The 17,449-nt window shown below is 42.5% G+C and overlaps 1 protein-coding gene across 1 annotated transcript in view; it reads left to right on the forward strand.

Annotated features, from left to right (window-relative positions):
* Positions 1-10,525: 10,525 nt before the first annotated feature.
* The window catches only part of LOC121437524 (fibroblast growth factor 13), a 509,730-nt gene continuing 502,806 nt past the window's right edge, over positions 10,526-17,449 (forward strand). The window contains exon 1 of the mRNA XM_041637389.1: positions 10,526-10,674. Within this exon, the coding sequence (XP_041493323.1) occupies positions 10,626-10,674 (49 nt within the window). The 5' untranslated portion in view covers positions 10,526-10,625. The remainder of the gene's footprint in view (positions 10,675-17,449) is intronic.

Consider the following 17,449-nt stretch of genomic DNA (forward strand, 5'->3'; position numbering starts at 1 on the left):
AACTGGAGACATGCGGAGAGTGAAAATACAGACAATTCATGCTACGAAGAGATCAGACAAATATCTCTAATCACCGCAACTTGAATCCCTGCAGCAGGCAAGAAAATAAACAGTTGCTAGAATTCTGTAAAGTTTCCAATTGTTGCTCCATAAGGATAATAGGAAGCAGAAACTAACTCAGATATTGCTATCCATTTGTACTGTCTGACCATCATATCATCGTAAGAATAGTGAGTCTGTTTTACTCTGGAGTCTTTGATAGAGTTGAAGGATAGTTATAGTTTCCCTTAGTTATGATAAAAGATAAATTAGATCTAATATTGTAACTATAATTCTTTCTTGGTAACTGTTTTGTTATATGTAATTTTACTATGTTAAAATTAAAACCTTCCTTTTTATTTGAACAGAAAAGGTGAAATGGTGTGGGAAGTCCTTCTGTATATGTGTTGCTTTTATTGGTTAATGCATAAAGCTGCTTTCACCCAATGGCTTAATAAAGTCATGCGGGAAATCCAAACAGAGATGTACAAAGAGTATGTGGAGTCAGAAAGAAGCCATGTAGCCACCACAGGAGACAGACACCTCCTCCAGAGCCTGCCAAACTGTGACTGTAGTCCACGACCTTGTGGCAATGTACAGATTAATGGAGACATGTTTCTTTAGGATATAAGATATAGCTATAAATACACTTAAATGATTGGCCTAACAGTATTGTAAATAATATAGCTTCAGTGTGATTATTTTGGGAGTCTGGGCAGCCAGGAAACAAACAAGCAATCTCCCCCAGTAGATAGGTAAGTTCACAGTTATGTGTAATTGATAGTCACTCAGACTGTGTACTACTAGGCATACATCCACTCTACCAGTACAGTATCCCAGAAAGGAAAACAAAGAAGAGAGAATAGAGTTGCATGGGTGTTTAAAGAAGCCACTGGAAGGGACTCTCTGTCCTTCAAAACCATGTCATAACTGGCAAACTTTAATGTGGGATGTAGGAATATCATTTCCAGTAACAATAAATTTTGAACACCACTCATTATGGACAGAATCTTCCAGGATCTTTTAACCCATGTCAATCAGAGCCTTCTTGAAAATGTCAGCATAGGTTTTTGAAACAAAATATTCTGAGGTTAAGTCCTGATGTTGCTATTCAATATTGATGATAACATGAGCAGATATCTTGTCCAGTCTTCTTCCTTCTCCCTTCTCCCTTCTCTCTTCTCTCTTCTCCCTTCTCCCTTCTCCCCTCTCCCCTCTCCCCTCTCCCCTCTCCCCTCTCCCCTCTCCTCTCTCTCTCTCTCTCTCTCTCTCTCTCTCTCTCTCTCTCTCTCATCATTTTATATAGCCCTGACTTGCCTGGAACTTCCTATACAGGTCAACCTGGCCTGTACTTTATATTCCACAGGTCTAAAAGCAAAGAACTAACTAACCAGTACACAAGAATTCTTAGTTTAAACAAAGTTTTTCTATCTAAAAGTTGATTGCTTTGTGTAGGTTCTTGCAGTAGTGGCACACTGGCTGCCGCACAGAACAGCAAGGTGACCGTTTCAAGTGAGGGGAGCACGGACATAAGTACCTTATCATTAAGGAGTCACGATGTCATTTTTTTTCATTTTTGTTCATATTTCAATATTGGTTCATAGTTCTTCTTTCCCTAAAATTTTGTAGCTACATTTAGCACCATTTGAATAAAAACAGATCTTTAGGATAGGCATATAATCAGGTGCCTAACCTTCATACTGTAGAAAATGCTTCAAGGTACTATCTAAGATGAGCAAGGGATCTTAATCCAACTGCTCACTTAAACCAGGCATGTCCAATGTATGGCCCAAAGGACACATATATTCCCTGATAGCTATGGCCCAACAAATTTGTAGATGACAATGCCATATCACAATGTTGAAAGGTTTGACACCTCTAATAAGCTGTAAGAAAAAAGGGAAGATTTCTAGCAAAGGTTTGGGCTATATAAGACAGGGCTTGAGAGAAACAGGGAGAAATGTCAGAGGCTGAATTCCATGGAAGTATGTGACAAGCCACCATGAAGCTTGTAGTGGGAAGTTTTCCTTAAGAATCAAGAACTGGGGAAGGAAAGGGCAGAAGGCATGACTGAGCAGAATGAGTTGACCTTTGAAAGAGGACAACCACAGTCTTAGCTAAAGCCAGCATGAAGCAATGGAGTATGTACGAGTGATCTCAGGCCAGGTCTCATTTATGCAATGTGAGGTGTTGCAGGAAGGCCATGGCATCTGATGAAGCAGTTTTGCAACTGAGGCAACCCTGATGGAAGTGACAGCTGGAGGATGCCCCCTGACCACAATCCACATGCCTGTTCAGCACTCCTTTTCTGGAAGTGGAATGTGGGAAGAAACAGCTCTGTGTCAACCATAGAGGGTGAAGTCTGGCATAGACAGAGAATGAAATAGCTAGTAAGTCCTATTCTAGTTCCTGAATTTCCCTTTGTGTAACTTTCAGAGTTACTGATATTCCATAAACTGCAAAAATCTGTCAAGTTCTGGAGAAGAAGGAGTAATGAATTTTGGAAGTGAAAAGACAAACTTGAGCCCTTGTCCTGGCTTCCTACTAATTATATTTGTGTAAGTTGCTTCACCTTTCAGAATTTGTTTCCTAAACTGAAAAATGGAGCTGATAATAGTACCACAATATTGCTGTGAGAGTAAGATGGCATAATATAAATATTTAGGATAGGCAAAAAACTTAGTGATTCTGTAAGTGACATTATGAAGCTGGTATATTTGTTATGTTTTTTATGTGATAGGTGTTTTGTTAAGACTTGGTTGGAATGGAATCTGGTCATCTGTTGTGAATAGTTACATAGAGTACTTATCATCTGTGGGCATCTTTGTTAAAGAAGTGAAGACACAGTCAAATGCAAATCTGCTAACAACTAAATATTACACCAAAGAATTTCTCAAGAAAAGAAAAATATTTCACAATTGTCAGAATGATTGCTAGAGTAAAGTCAATCGGATAAACTTTGGAAAATGGACCTGGGCCAAAGCATTTTGTATGTTGTGTGCTAAGCAATGACGGCGAAGTCTGTTGTTTGACTGTATCTTTTTGAAGATTGCTTTAATTTTTTGTGTATAACAGTTTTACCTGTATGTGGTGCCCATAGAGGTCAAAGGGGAATGTGTGATACCCTATTATTGGGGATAGGATGGTTGTGATCTGCCATGTGAGTTCTGGGGATCAAACCCAGGTCCCCTGAAAGAATCGCTGATGTTCTTAACCTCTAAGCTTTTGCTCCAGGCACCCCTGAATACTGAGAAAGTTGATTGAGACAGACTTTAGAATGTAGATCATGTTGTGAGAGAAAGGCCAATATTGATGATTAACTCCTCCTTGCCATAGGCAATTCTGAGAACTGTGGAATGATAGGCAGTCTTGATAGACAGCCTAGACTTCCCAGTGGTATCTATTGTCTTGAAATAAGGAGTGATGGGCAGCCCATGCTGCCCAGTAATATGCATTGTTCGGAATTGTGATCGAATTCTTCAGTAAGTCCTATTCAATATTTTCCCCTTCCCTGGACAACCAAGTGACAAAACATTTAAAGATGTCAATTTCTCACAAGCATTCTGGTATCACATTGTAGTGGTCCAAATGCTCAGTTTTATAGAAGAAAGAAAATCACCTATCTGCTTGCTGTGGGTTGTGAAAGTCTCAATGTCAAGCAGCTAATGGATAAATTATTGACATCTCGCTGTCTTACAACTGTCATTCACTTCTAAAATCCATTTTGTTCTGTAGGAGATAGTCAAACAGGAAACAGAAAATCACGGGTCCAATATAAATCTAGGATTTTCATTTTCTTTATCAAGTGTTTGTGTAACAGAGCACCCCAGAACTGAATGTCTTAAAACAATAACCGTTTGGATCACAATCATGTGGATTAAAAAAAAAGAAAAGAAAAGAAAGTGGTCCTCTCAGATGCAATAGAGGTCCTTCAATTCAAAAAATGGCAGCCTTCACGGTGGAAAAAATAAATAAATAAATAAATAAATAAATAAGTACCATATACATATATGTAGAGAATGCTTAAAACTTCTCAAATTACAACAAAACTTATGCTTGAGAATTAACAAAAAACAAACAAACAAAAAAAAAGAAAAGACATGCTGTCCCTCTGACAACAACCCACAGTCTTTCTAAAATAAAGCCTCTTTTCTTAATTATTCCTGAAAAAAAAAAGAATCTGGATAGAGTGCAGAAAGAGATGGCTCTTTTTGCCTCATGAAATTTTGTAGATTCTAACTTTGGCAGCAGCTGAGATGGTCTGACTTGGGTCATATAGCTAGAATTTTGGTAATTGATATCACCTGTGTTCCTTATGCTCGATCACACGACATCTTCTAATGATTAGCTTCTGGTATCCTGGTTTGCTCTCTGTTGATGTGATAAAACACTTACCAAAACCAACTTGGGAGAGGGTTTATTTGGCTTACGAGGCAGGAAATCAAGGCATGATTCTGGAGACATGACCTGAAGCAGATACTTGAAAGAAATGCTGCTTACTGATTTGATTTCCTTGTCTTTCTCCTTCCTTCCTTCCTTCCATCCTTCCTCCCTTCCTTCTTGCTTGCTTTCCTTTCCCTTCCTGCTCTTTCCTTGCCTGGCGTCCCTGATCCGAATAATCACACAGAAACTGTATTAAGTACAACACTGTTCTGCCAATGACTTAGGCATATTTCTAGAAAGAGCAGTCTCTGTCTAAACCTCCCTCCCTCCCTCCCTCCCTTCCTCCCTTCTTTTCTCCCTCCTTCTCTCTCCTTTTCTCTTTCTTTCTTTCTTTCTTTCTCTTTCCTTCCCCCCTCTCTCTTTCTTACTTTCTTTTCCAAGACAAGCTTTCTCTGTGTAATAAGATTGGTGCTTGGCTGTACTGGAGTTTTCTATGTAGTTCATACTGGTCTTCAACTCACAGAGGTCTGCTTGCCTCTGCCTCTCTAGTGCTTCAGCTACCTTTCTTTTTTTATTGATTTTTTATTGAGCTCTACATTTTTCTCTGCTCTCCTCCCTGCCTCTCCCCTCCCCCTTCAACCCTCCCTCAAAGTCCTCCTGCTCCCAATTTACTCAGGAGATTTTATCTTTTTCTACTTCCCACGTAGATTAGATCTATGTAAGTCTCTTAGTGTCTTTATTGTTGTCTAAGTTCTCTTGGATTGTGATTTGCAGGCTGGTTTTCTTTGCTTTATGTTTAAAAACCAACTATGAGTACATGTGATAATTGTCTTTCTGTTTACCTCACTCAAAATGATGTTTTATAGCTCCATCCACTGGCCTGCAAAATTCAAGATGTCGTTATTTTTTTTCTGCTGTGTAGTATTCCATTTTGTAAATGTACCACATTTTCTTTATCCATTCTTCAGTCGAGGGGCATTTAGGTGGTTTCCAGGTTCTAGATATGACAAGCATTGCTGCTATGAACATAGCCTAGAATGTGTCCTTGTGGTAGGATTGAGCATCCTTTGGATATATACCCAAAATTGGTCTTCCTGGGTCTTGAGAAAGGTTTATCCCCTCTGCCTAGAGAGGACACCAAATGCAATAGGCCCTTCTACATTAATTGGCAACCAATAAAATGTTCCACAGAAATGAACACAAGCCAATCTGATCAATGCAGTTCCTGAGTAGAGATTCTTAGGTATTGTCTACATTTGTGTCATGTTGATAAAAAGTAATTGTGACATTGGGCTTCACATCATGGATTCAGGATGTCCAATGTCTTACATGCTGTCTGGATTTTCCCCAAAAGAAAATTCTTCCAGATGTTCTAAAAGCTTTACCAGGAACTGACACAGCATAACTTCTATCACATTCTATTGCTAAAAGCACAGGATATCTTGGAGTCAACAGACATTACCTGTGTATTGTGAAATGACATGAACTCACAGGTGTGCAAGAACTTGTGTGTTTCTATTACAATTACTAATACCACATGGAGTATTACCCTAAAACTTAGCATTTATATTAATCAGATATGCATTACTACAAAGAAATGCCTGAGGCATCTAACTTTATAAAGCCAAAAGGATTATTGAGCTCAGTTTTGGAAAATTGCAAGTTTAAAGCAACAAGATGCAGAACCTCTGGAAAGGTGTTCCATGGCTGAGAGGGAATGACAGTGGAAGGAGTGTGTATCAAGACAAGCAGTTACATCATGCGTGCTGTAGGGGAAACGAGAGGTGTATGCTGTATTGCACATATAGAAGCCCTTCCTGGGTGAATAGAAAGTCAGATAAGCAGACATTGCTGTCTCACAACCCCTTTCGTAGTGGGTCACACATGTATCTACAATATCCTCCTTCTCAATGGCTCTTCACCATTTAACGATATCACCCTAAAGACCAAGGATTTAGTTATAATTGACACTTGGGGGATACTCAGACTACACCTAAAGCACTGAAGTGGTGAAAATAATGACAATAAAACTACTTAACTACTTAATTTTGAACACAGTTCTTTGGGCCTGGAATTTGAACAGGATCCCATTGGCTATTTCTCCATTGAAAGGGGACTCTCACGAGAATGCAGCCAGATGTCAGAGGAGGCTGATGTCATCTGATAATTTGGACTGGTTATCTAAGATGCAGTTCTTGCTTGATTTGACAGCAATGTGGGCTGTTGTCAGGGAGATTAACATAAACCATTGGCCAGAGAACCTGGTGGTAAAAACATCAGGATGCTTTTGTCAGGGTGGGAATGCTTCCTACACAATGGTGGGCTTTCCGCAGAATGCATGTGAAATAGGCCACCAGGTGGGCCAGGCAGCTCTGTCTGATAATTTCCAATTTAGTCTAAAAGTAACAAACCATCACTTCAGCATATGCTGTAGGTTCAATGCATTAGAAACCCTATGAGGGTTCTCAGTACTTAGGATGGAGTCATAACAGGATTGTGAATTTGGGGCCAGCCTGTGACTCACAATGATACCTTGTCTCAAAACAAAATAAGACAGATTAAATCTCTTGGTGGTGGTGGGGACCACTTTCTGCTCATCCTAGCACACATACGAGAGCCTCTTTCAGCGGGTCATTTTGCATACCAAGTATCTTGGGAGTTGGACACTGGAGGCTGGAGTATGCCTTCATCAGAACCAGTGCAAACAACATTCTCATATTAAACATGTCAGAGGGCTTAAAAGAAGGGGCAGACCCAATTCCTACAAAAGAGCCTGGGTATAACCTCCCTGGCAGAGTCTTCAGGAAGTTTATTTAGATAACATTGCTTGTCTGTGCACTCGAAGAGTCATAATTCCTAGTATCTGGCACTAAAGTTCTTATGATGATCATTGATTTGTTTCAACATGGGTACACATAACTAGTGTTTTTGCATGGGTTGTCTATTATCTTTGTGTTCTGATTCTTTCCTTTGCAGGATGACTTACAGGGAGGGAACACATTTTTACTTACTTGTGTCCGTGGACAGGCACCTTTCATTCATTCTCCCAAGCAGACACTGCTCTTCCTCAGCTCAGGGTTATCAGATAAGCTAGGTTTCACCCCGTGTTTACTGTTTTATTGTCCCTTAAGGAATAGAGTGATATCTGGCTTCCAACTGGATGTTATTCCTGCTGATTATAATGCTGGGGGCAGAGCTTATCTGCAAAGACAGAGAACCCTCTAAAATCATCATGTGGAGTTTACCAGGGTATATAGACGAAGCAAATTGTATAGGTACACAGGAGGACTGTGTGTGTGTGCATGCGTGCTTGTGTGTTTTATATATATATATATATATATATGTGTGTGTGTGTGTGTGTGTGTGTGTGTGTGTGTGTGTAGGTATGTATATTTAGGGATGTTGAGAAAAACTTAGAAGTTTGTGATTTAAAGATATGTCCAGTTAAAGTGCTTCTCCCCTTTTAAGGGATGTGCTGTAAGATGGCATGATAAAGAATAATCCTGGTGTTAGAGATAAACAATTTGGATTCCTACCCAGGTTCTACCAATAACCATTTGTGTGACCTTTTTGAAAATGGCTTAGTGTGAGCTAGTTGGAATTGGTTGTTTATGTCAGTAACCTTAGCATCAGGGAGTTCAAGGCCAACCTGAGCTCCATAGTGAGACCTGATTTTTTAAAACACTGTACTTAATCACTCCAAGGCCTTGTTTCCTCATTTGTAAAATGGAAATAATAATACCAAAACTTACTAGGGATGTTGGGATGATAAGATATTGATTTAACGATTTAGCACTACGACTTGGCACAGGTTAGGCTCTAAATGCATGATAAAAATTATTTGGCATAGGTCATATAGGAACTTGTTTTTTTTTCCCCTCTAAAAACACATAAAGTTCCAACTCTTTTAAATTTCTGTCTTCTATAGAGAAATTCCTTGTTTATCAGAATACTGATAATAATTAATGGTCTAACCTTGGATTGGATAATTACGTTGTGTCATCAAGCTCTAGATTATTAGATATTATTTGCAAGAAAACCAGGCCTACAGTTCCTTCCAGACTGAACATGGAGGCTGCAAATTGAGTTTAGAGGATTACTGACCTTTAGACCCTGGCTGGCAGCAGGGGCAGCCCACACTCCCGGTCTTGAAAGCCACAGCAGGCTCTTATAATTGAGTTACTGCCTGGGATTCAGTAGGACTAATCCATCTATATGATTTCTTCGCCTGGTTTAATATCATTAAACAAAACCAAATTAAGGAGAGGGTGGGAGTGGAGTGGGATGAGGTGAATGGCTTTTCTGCTTAGGACTCTCTAGCACATCTCCATGGCCAGGATGAAGTTTATGGCTGGATGAACGGGCTGACGGCTCTGTGGACTAAATCATGCTATTAACAGTCATCCCACTCCCTAACAGCACACATTTGTCCCCACTAACAGAAAGGAGAGTAGGGGGAAAGGTTTCCTAATGGTCAGGAACTGATTGCTGACGTCCATATTTCTGCTTTCCTATTCACCGACTCCTTTCCCTTATGGCCCATGTACAACGATTTCTGTTTTTTGAGCAGGTTTTCTTGCGGTTCTAACTCTCAGGGATCTTCCATGGGTTGTCACAAGCATAATCGGGAGACAAGCTGAACCTAGTTATACTTCTGCAGCTCTAGAGGCTAGTCTCACCTCACTCCACATGAGGTTGGATAACCTGAGCAGTGGGGACTGTGCGGCCAGTTTGCCAACAAGGGCAGACAGCCCTAGGAGGAGGGGCTAGCGTGTGGGGGGTGGGAGTGGGAAGCAATCACCAGGTCAGTTTCACTCTCTGCCCTATAGATACCCAGATCACAGCGCCCTTCTCTCCTTTCTAGGAGAATCGGTCTGTCTCAACTTGGACAGCTGGCCAGAGGTGAAGAACCACAGACTCCAAGACTTGAGATTTCAGCGCAGTTGCCAACAGCGGAGTCCACAAAGTGTAGGTAGTGACCAGCGCAACCAGGAAGGCAGGCACTAGAAGTCTAGGGTGTAACAAGAGTGGAGGCTGGGGACTCCTGGCTTGGGAGAACCCCCTGTGGTAGTACAGGAGAGCCCTGCCTGTCCAAACGGAAAGGGGACACACCGCTAAAACGGGCGCTTGCTCGCCGGACTCCTTTGGGCTGCCAGGCTTTTGCTAGGCGGCAGCTGACGTTGGCGCGCCCCTGCCGAGCTCTGCTTTTACTACAGCCGGCAGGCGGCTTTGTGGGGCCCCGCCCTCGCCGCCCCCTCCCTCCCCCCGCGTGCCCACACCTTGTCGTTTATATAGAATGCACCCCAGTGCTGATTTGTGGCTCTCTGGGATCGGAGAGTTCTTTGCCGGGAGAGCGGCAGCGAGGGAGCAGGCGAGCTCCAAGGGGGTGTGGGTGTAGAGAGAGAACAGGTAAGGGTCGTCGGTTCCCGCTTATCTGCCAGCCAGCAACTGGAGCCCCTCTTTTAGCCAAAAGACAGGAACCTGAAAATGGATTAGAGAGAGGCGATCCTCCCTTTCCGAATCCCCGCAGGTGAGAAGCTGAGCGGCTCTGCGGTGTAACAGGCTCACATGTTGCTCATCACATGTTCAAACATTTCCCTTTCGGGGAGACTCGTTAATTTTAAGTGAATATTTTCGTCTTTGTTTTGATTTTTTTTTAAACCTTCCTCGGGGGTTTTATTTTGATTTAGTTGGCGGCCCGCAGCAGATTGGGAGAGGCGGGGAAAAGCAGCCCGTCAGAGCTTGGGCAGCCCACCCAGGCAACTCCCTGCGTGGCCAGTGCCCGCGGAGCGAGCGACCCGCACGGAGCCCGCGCAGGCCAGCGGCGAAGCCGGGGAGTCCCGGGCGCGCCTCCCGGGTGCCCCAAGCTAGCAGAGCGCAGCTGTCCGCGGACTGGCAGGAGCGGTGGGGCGCTGAAGCAGCGGCCGCACCGCTTTGTCTCTGCACTTCTGGAGCGCGGCGAGCGGCTCCTCCCGCGGCCAGTCGCTCGGGCTCGGGCGGCGGCTCCTCCTTCACCCCTCTCTTTTCCTCCCCACTCTCTCGCAGGCGGCAGCAGCGACAGCAGTGGGGAAGAGCGGATTCTGCCCGGAGCCACACTGAGAGCTCGCGGTCGCGACTTGCCGCCCTAAGCGCTCTCCCAAGTCCAGCCCGCTCGGCGAGGACTTCCTTCTTCTGGACGAACCTTGTCAAGCAAGCTGGGATCTATGAGTGGAAAGGTGACCAAGCCCAAAGAGGAGAAAGATGCTTCTAAGGGTAAGCCCACTGGCCAGTCCTCCCTTCCTTTGCTCGGTTGCCCTCGCCCCCCTTGTGTGCGCGCCGCCCGGTGGCTCCTAGTCTCCCTGCCAGACCCTAAGCTGCCCATGACCTCTGCGACCCGGGACAAAAACCCAGGAGGTCAGTGCCTCTGAGAGAGTGTGGGTTTGCAACACTTTCCCTCCTTCTTAGCGGAATTGTGGCCCCTCGAGTGCATCAAATCTCCTCCACTGCCACTCTGAACGCATGGTGGCGGCGCTGCGGGTAGAGGAAGCTGCTGCAGCCTGGAGCGCCAGGAACCGTGCTGCCTGCTACATACTGAATGCCTGCCTGTATGTGTGCGTGTGTGTGTGCGTGTGTGTGTGTGTGTGTGTCGGTGTGTCTGTGTATGTCTGTCTGTGCGTGTGTGTATATCTGAGTGTGTGTGTCTAAGTGTGTGTGTGTGTGTGTGTGTGTGTGTGTGTGTAGACACTCCAGAGAGTGTGTGTGCATATGTGTGCTGCGCGGGTGCAACATGGTGACATACTCAGGAATTTGTCCCACTCTCAAGGTCCAAGCTCAGACCCATGTTCAACCCCCCTCTCCCTTCCCCCAATGCAAACAAAGAGCCTGGCCCATATGCAGAACCCCTCCCCCATGCTTCTTTTCACCTCACACCCCTTACTCCCCAACTTCCTACCCATCCCATTCAAAGGAGAAAGCAGAAAAGGAATGTGCACCTTTTGACATGCCGCGTGCAAAAGTGAGCAATCTGGATACCCTGGCGCCGCCCGCGTTGCGCCTCAGTAGCGCAGCCTTGCCAAGCCCCGGGAGAACAAAGGCTCTTGTCCCCTTGCCACTAGTGCCTGGTGGTAGTGGGCCTCTGCAGGAAGGCACAGTCCCTTTTCTCAGCTGCTAGGGATACAACTACTTGGCCCAAGGCGCCTCTGGTCCCATGTCCCCTAGAGTGTACTTTTCGGCCTGGGGCCTCCCGCAGGCAGGATGGGGACGTGCAGCAGAGTAGGCTAAGGCTGGGACGAACTCAAGAAAAGGAAGGGGTGTCCTCCGCTATACCAGCTCCTAGTAATGGTCTCCTTGCTGAGGACCCAGCAAACTGGAGGAAGCAGCCTTGAGGACTAGGGCACAGAAACAGGCACAGGGAGGAGGTGTGGGCGAGCCCTAAGCTCAGATGCAAGTGTCTGGAGAGTCACAGTAGGCGCTGGGGTGGGCTAGGTACTAAGGACCACATGCACCCTCAAAGGCAAAGACTCACTGCTGTTGAGGTGGATTTTCAGCACCTGGGAGTGGGGAGAACTCCAGCTCTTGTTGATGGGAGGGCGGGAGGGGGGAGTTTAATTCTTCCCTGAACCCTAGGGTTCTTTGCCTCCCAGGCTTTCCCCATCCCCCTTTCTCTTCTCTTCAGGTTCTCTCAGAGCTTACTTTTTCAGGAGATTCTAGGGTAGCGCCAGCCCACCCCTTGGGAAATTCGTCAAAGTCTTCTTCAGTTCAGGGCCTTTATCCTTATTTCTAAGTGGAGCTGCTTCTATTCCCACTAGGCAAAGCAGTTGACTAAAGGCTCCGGAAGTTTGTGGTCGGTTAAATCTGTTGTCGGAAGGGTCAGAGGTGTCAACTTAAGGTATGGGGACCCACTCAAACGACATGGTGGTCGTTTAGGACACACATACTAACTGTAACACTAAGTTCTGAGACTAGAAGTGCAGTTTCCACGTTTCCGGCGCTCTCTTAATCGTGAGAGTTCGCAAAGATACCTTCATGATAAGGAAAAGCGACTGAAGGGTCCTGGACATTTATTTTTGACATGCTGGAGATTATATATGAGGGTCTTAAGGTGAGGATAGCACTTTATGGTTGAGCAACAGCCCAATACCTTCCCCTCAGGTGTCATTTTCCACCTAGAGCTGAGAGAGGGAAAGGCAACCTCAAGGCTTTTGCAGTCTGATTGCTCCAGGTACCTCACTCCCGTCTGAAACTGGGACTACTTCAACTTTTTTGTTGGAACTTCGTTTCCTTATTTCTAGCAGGGTTTGTTTCCCGCTACATTTGAAGGATCCTGAGCCAAATTCATTCACAGAAAACGACTTGCTGTTTTAGGTATATAATTTGCAGTTGTTCAGAATGGATAAGCACGTCTCGAAAGAGGAGCACAGGTCTCTGTAACTCAGTAATGAAATCTTCTTGCCAGGCGTATGTCATGACATTTCCTTATGTTGCCTCATCACATTTGAAAACACAGGCCTCTCTGTAGGGATCCTATAATTAGCCATTAGAATTGTGGTTGGAATTAGAAAAATTAATTTAATTGGGAAAATTGATAGAAGGGAATTTACTTTCCTGCGGAAGTGGGGATTTTCTTCTGGTTAAAATCAAGATTGCCATTTCAGCCACGCTGTTAGTTGTTGACTTCAGAGAGTGTTTTAAATAGTGGATGTCAAGTATTTGTTAGTTCCCTCCCCCTCCTTTCAAGTATTTTATATGACAAAGATAATTTTGGAGATGAATAATATCAGATCTACTCATTGTTTTAACCAATAAAATTTATTTACACAGTGAAGAGATTTGGTTATTTTCAAATTTCCTATATATAAGTCACATTTGTCATTTTCAAATCTCAGGTGTTCATTAGCATAATCTTTGTAACATAGTAAGATATGGGATCAAACATTTAATAGATATTTTAAAAATACATTTAATTTTGAATGATGCTGCGACAAATGATTGAATCAAGTCAAATAATTTAGTAGCAGCTTGAATGAACTTGGTAATATGTTTTGCAGCCTACTGCTCATTTAAATTCATCCTCCCACCCTATCATTTGGGGCTCATGCCCACAGCCTATCATCACTACATTGAAGATTATTATAGAGCACCACATTTCTAGACTTTCTCAATCACACATAGTGAGTGATCAGTAGCTTATTTTGTACGACTGAATGAAATGGGGTTTGGGCTGGGTGTAGTGATTGTCACTTGTAAGCTCACTATTCCAGAGATCGAGGCAGGTTTAACGCCAGTCTGTCTTACAAATTGAAACTATGTCTAAAAAACAAACAAAAAACTTAAAAATTAAAAACAAAAAGCACTCCCCTTCATGAAAGACAAAGCCTCACCCCAAGCAAAGAAAAAGAAGCATAGTATTTAGAGCATATAAATTATCGAATGTCTTTTTTTTTTTTGTAATGTCCTTCAACTCTTTGGGCCAAGGCTTGTGAATTTTGGTAATACTTTTAAAAATTGTAACCAGATAGGCTAGACTTTTCTTTCTGGGAGAGGGCAGGGTAGAGTACTTGATTCTATTTGAAATTTATTAAAAGGACCTCTTGAATAGCTAGTAACCTTTTGTACTAATGTATGCTTTTCATATACTTTAAAGTTTATCTAGGTGTATCGTTTAGGTCATGTAGTTCTTGAACAAGATGATGTATTTCCTTCACAAGGAAATAAAATGTCTAACATTTATTTATCCAAACAGATATTTGCATGGTTTTTGATCACCCTTTTCTGTCATATCACATCAGCTCTATCAATACTCTGGTATTAGAAAAGTACTCAGAGCTGTGTCCAATTTATGGCAGCTGTTCTGTGGCACTGAACAACTTGTAGCAGACAATAGATACCAAATGACTTCAAGAATCACGTAAAAGTACTAGGTGATACTTTATTCCAAATCGCTCATTTGAGTCATTGCAACATATTTGGACTTAGATGTGTTGATTTAACCACACTTTTCTTTGTGCTTAGTCCTACAGCTGCAGGCAAGTTTGAAAGTCACACAGACTGTGGGTTCTCTGGTGAGAGCATTTGCATCACTTGAGTTCATGGTGGCCACTATGTGACAGAGGCCAATTCCATGCTATCCACTTGCATAGCTGTTGTTATACACTAGATTGTGAGACGTATGGCCCCATCTCATTTTCCTTTCCTTGCTGGACAGTTCTAGTAGTCTTTCTACCATACCCAAAGAAGCAGAGGACTTTGTGGTTAGTCAATCAGCATAACATGGCTTGAATTCTGAATTCCATCACCAAAGGTCATCTTGGCCACTGACACCTACTGTCAGCCTTACTCTTGGGCCAAGCAAAGTAGGTGTTTAGAGCAGGTGCTCACTGGCAAGAAGTCCTGACTTAGATGACCTCTTATTTAAAAAACAGTGATCATAATCTATTGCTCATGTAGAGATTAGTTTAATTGTTTTTTCCATCATTCTATCATAGACCCAAGGTTTGTAGACAGTTACCATGAGCCCCTTAGTCTCTTCTGTGGTGAATGTGGTGATTGCAGCTTCAGGAAGATGGTATGCCAGGATTGGTCTCTAATCAAAAGTGTTTGACTGCTTTGGGGGTACAGGGTAGACATGAGCAGACACAGTTGCCAGATTTTCTTCTTTCTTATTTCTGGATATGTACAGCTTCTTTATTTACATACACAGAAGCTAGAAGGGGAAGCAAGTTAAAGCAGAGGATAAAGATGCTGTAACTTCTCCCTGTCTTACTACCGTTTTCATGAAGTCCCTTTAGAATAGCAGCCAAGTCATTAAGAGGGGCCAGGCTGCATCCTAGGGCTAGTGATAAGGGTGAATCTGGAGTGGAAATAGATATTGGGTTAAGTCATAAGTGAAGCAGGGTATGGGCTGTGACAAGAAAGAAGTCGCTGAGGACCGTGCTTATGTCAGGGATATAGATTTGTAGTAGTTGTGAAGATAGGTTAAGGGGAGAGGACATTGGAATCTGAGTTTGGATGGTAAGTCAGAAGGCTCATTTTGAAGCCGTGAGTAGGAAGCTGAAACTGTTAAGATTTCAGGTTTCTCTGCAGCTGTGCTGTTTTATGTCCAAATCAACTCCTCATTCTGGGAATTACAATCAACATAGAACAACCAGAATGTGTTGCAGCTCCTCAAATATAGCCAATAAAAAGGCTTTTTAGTGTCTACTCCATTATGGCTTATATTTTTGGAGTTGAGAAATTTGAAAGGAATGGACAATAATTGCCAAGATTAAACAATTCAAAGCAGAAGAAACACATGGATTAAAGACTGATGGGTAAAGCAGAACCTACATGTCTGCTACTGTGCCCAGCTAAACATTACCTTTTAGGTGTGATGATAAGGCACATAATATAATCTTAACAATTAGTACAGAACACAGATATCTAGGTAACTCATTTTGTATAGTCATTGTTGCACACTGTTCTATTCAGAAGACACAGTTGTCACTACAGCTTATCAGTGCAGGCTGAGGAGTAGGTTTCAGTAGGTTACATTGTTCTGTGTAGCGTCATTCATGTTTAACTTGAAAAATAGGTTATTTATTTATGGTATACAAGGCAAGGAAATTTGGTTATATCTTATATTTGTCATTTTTCCCTTCTCTTTTGTTCTTTATGAGATAAGTTTGAAAATTAATCTTGAATATTCTGTGAAATCCAGGCTGGCCTAGAATTGATGATGCTTCTGCCTCTACTTTCTAAGTGTTGTGACTAAATGTGTATGCTACCATGCCTGACTGGATGTCATATCTCGATGAAACAATTTTAGGGTGCATTCAAGTTTATATGTAGGCAAATTCACATTTTTTTAAATTATAGTAGTCCCTTATAGTACTATTCCAGTACTTACCTTTAATTTCTTTTGAGTGGATGGCCATTTATTTTTCCCAGAGAAATGTTTTCTACATTATTTACCTTGAAAATGAGGGGGTTATTTTTTTTTCTAAAGAGATATATTCCTGATCTTGAGGTATGGTCAAAAATAAGGAACTATTTTGTTAAGAAATCTTAGTTTCAATAAACATTAAGCATAAATTATAATTACTGAATGTTGAGATTACTGTAAGGGGAGGTCTCATGCCTTCCCTTGACTCTGTCTCTGTTACATTCATTTAAGCTTTCAACTTCAAATGGAAATGGTATTAGTGTCCCTGACGAATGACCTTTGGCAAAGGCTAAGGCTAGAGGCTAATGTTTTCCTTGTTGGTTCTCTTAAATCTGGCAGTACCCTTGACTTTTTGCTGAAGTATGGTTTTATTGACATTGTAGAGAGTGCAATAGGTCTGGTCTGAGTTGGGGTACTTGCTTGGCCTGTCTGCCGAGACATCAGATTTGGTTTAAAAGGATTTCTAATTATGAATGTCTGTTCTTTATGTATCCTGTCAGCAGAACCTGGGAGGAAAGAAAGAAAGAAAAAAGGAAGAAAGGAAGAGAGAGAGAGAAAGAGAGAGAGAGAGAGAGAGAGAGAAAAGAAGGAAGGAAGTAATGAAGGAAGGAAGGAAGAAGGAAAGGAAGGAAGGAAAGAAGGAAGGAAAAAAGGAAGAAAGGAAGAAACTGATGAAAGTTAGAGCTGATTAGAAGCCAAATTATGAAATAGTCAATGAAAATATAGTATGAACCCAACATCCTTTTTGGTTCTTCAGGTTTACTGTAGTAACATGCACATCTCTGAAGGATGCATGTTGATGAATTTTGAGAAATATTCACATCCATATAATCAGCACTAGTGTGATATCTGGAATGTTGTCAACCTACCCTATTCTTTCATGACTCTTTCAAGTCAAAGAATAACTGCTGTGTTGACTTCTCTTACTATCAGTACACATTTGTCAGATACCAAAGTGCGTTGTAGTGTTTGGTATATGACAAGCCACCACCTCACCTTTCAGCGTACTTCCTCCTTGTTGATACTACTCCTTGTCTTGTTCTCTTGTTTCTTGTTTCTTTGAAGACCTTACTCTGCCTCGCCCTAGGGCACTTAATAGTTTTATACTTGGTAAGACAATAAAAAGTA

The sequence above is a fragment of the Microtus oregoni genome, unplaced genomic scaffold (genome assembly GCF_018167655.1).
Source record: "Microtus oregoni isolate MIOR12 unplaced genomic scaffold, Mior012 000052F_ref0000163, whole genome shotgun sequence".
Taxonomy (NCBI): domain Eukaryota; kingdom Metazoa; phylum Chordata; class Mammalia; order Rodentia; family Cricetidae; genus Microtus; species Microtus oregoni.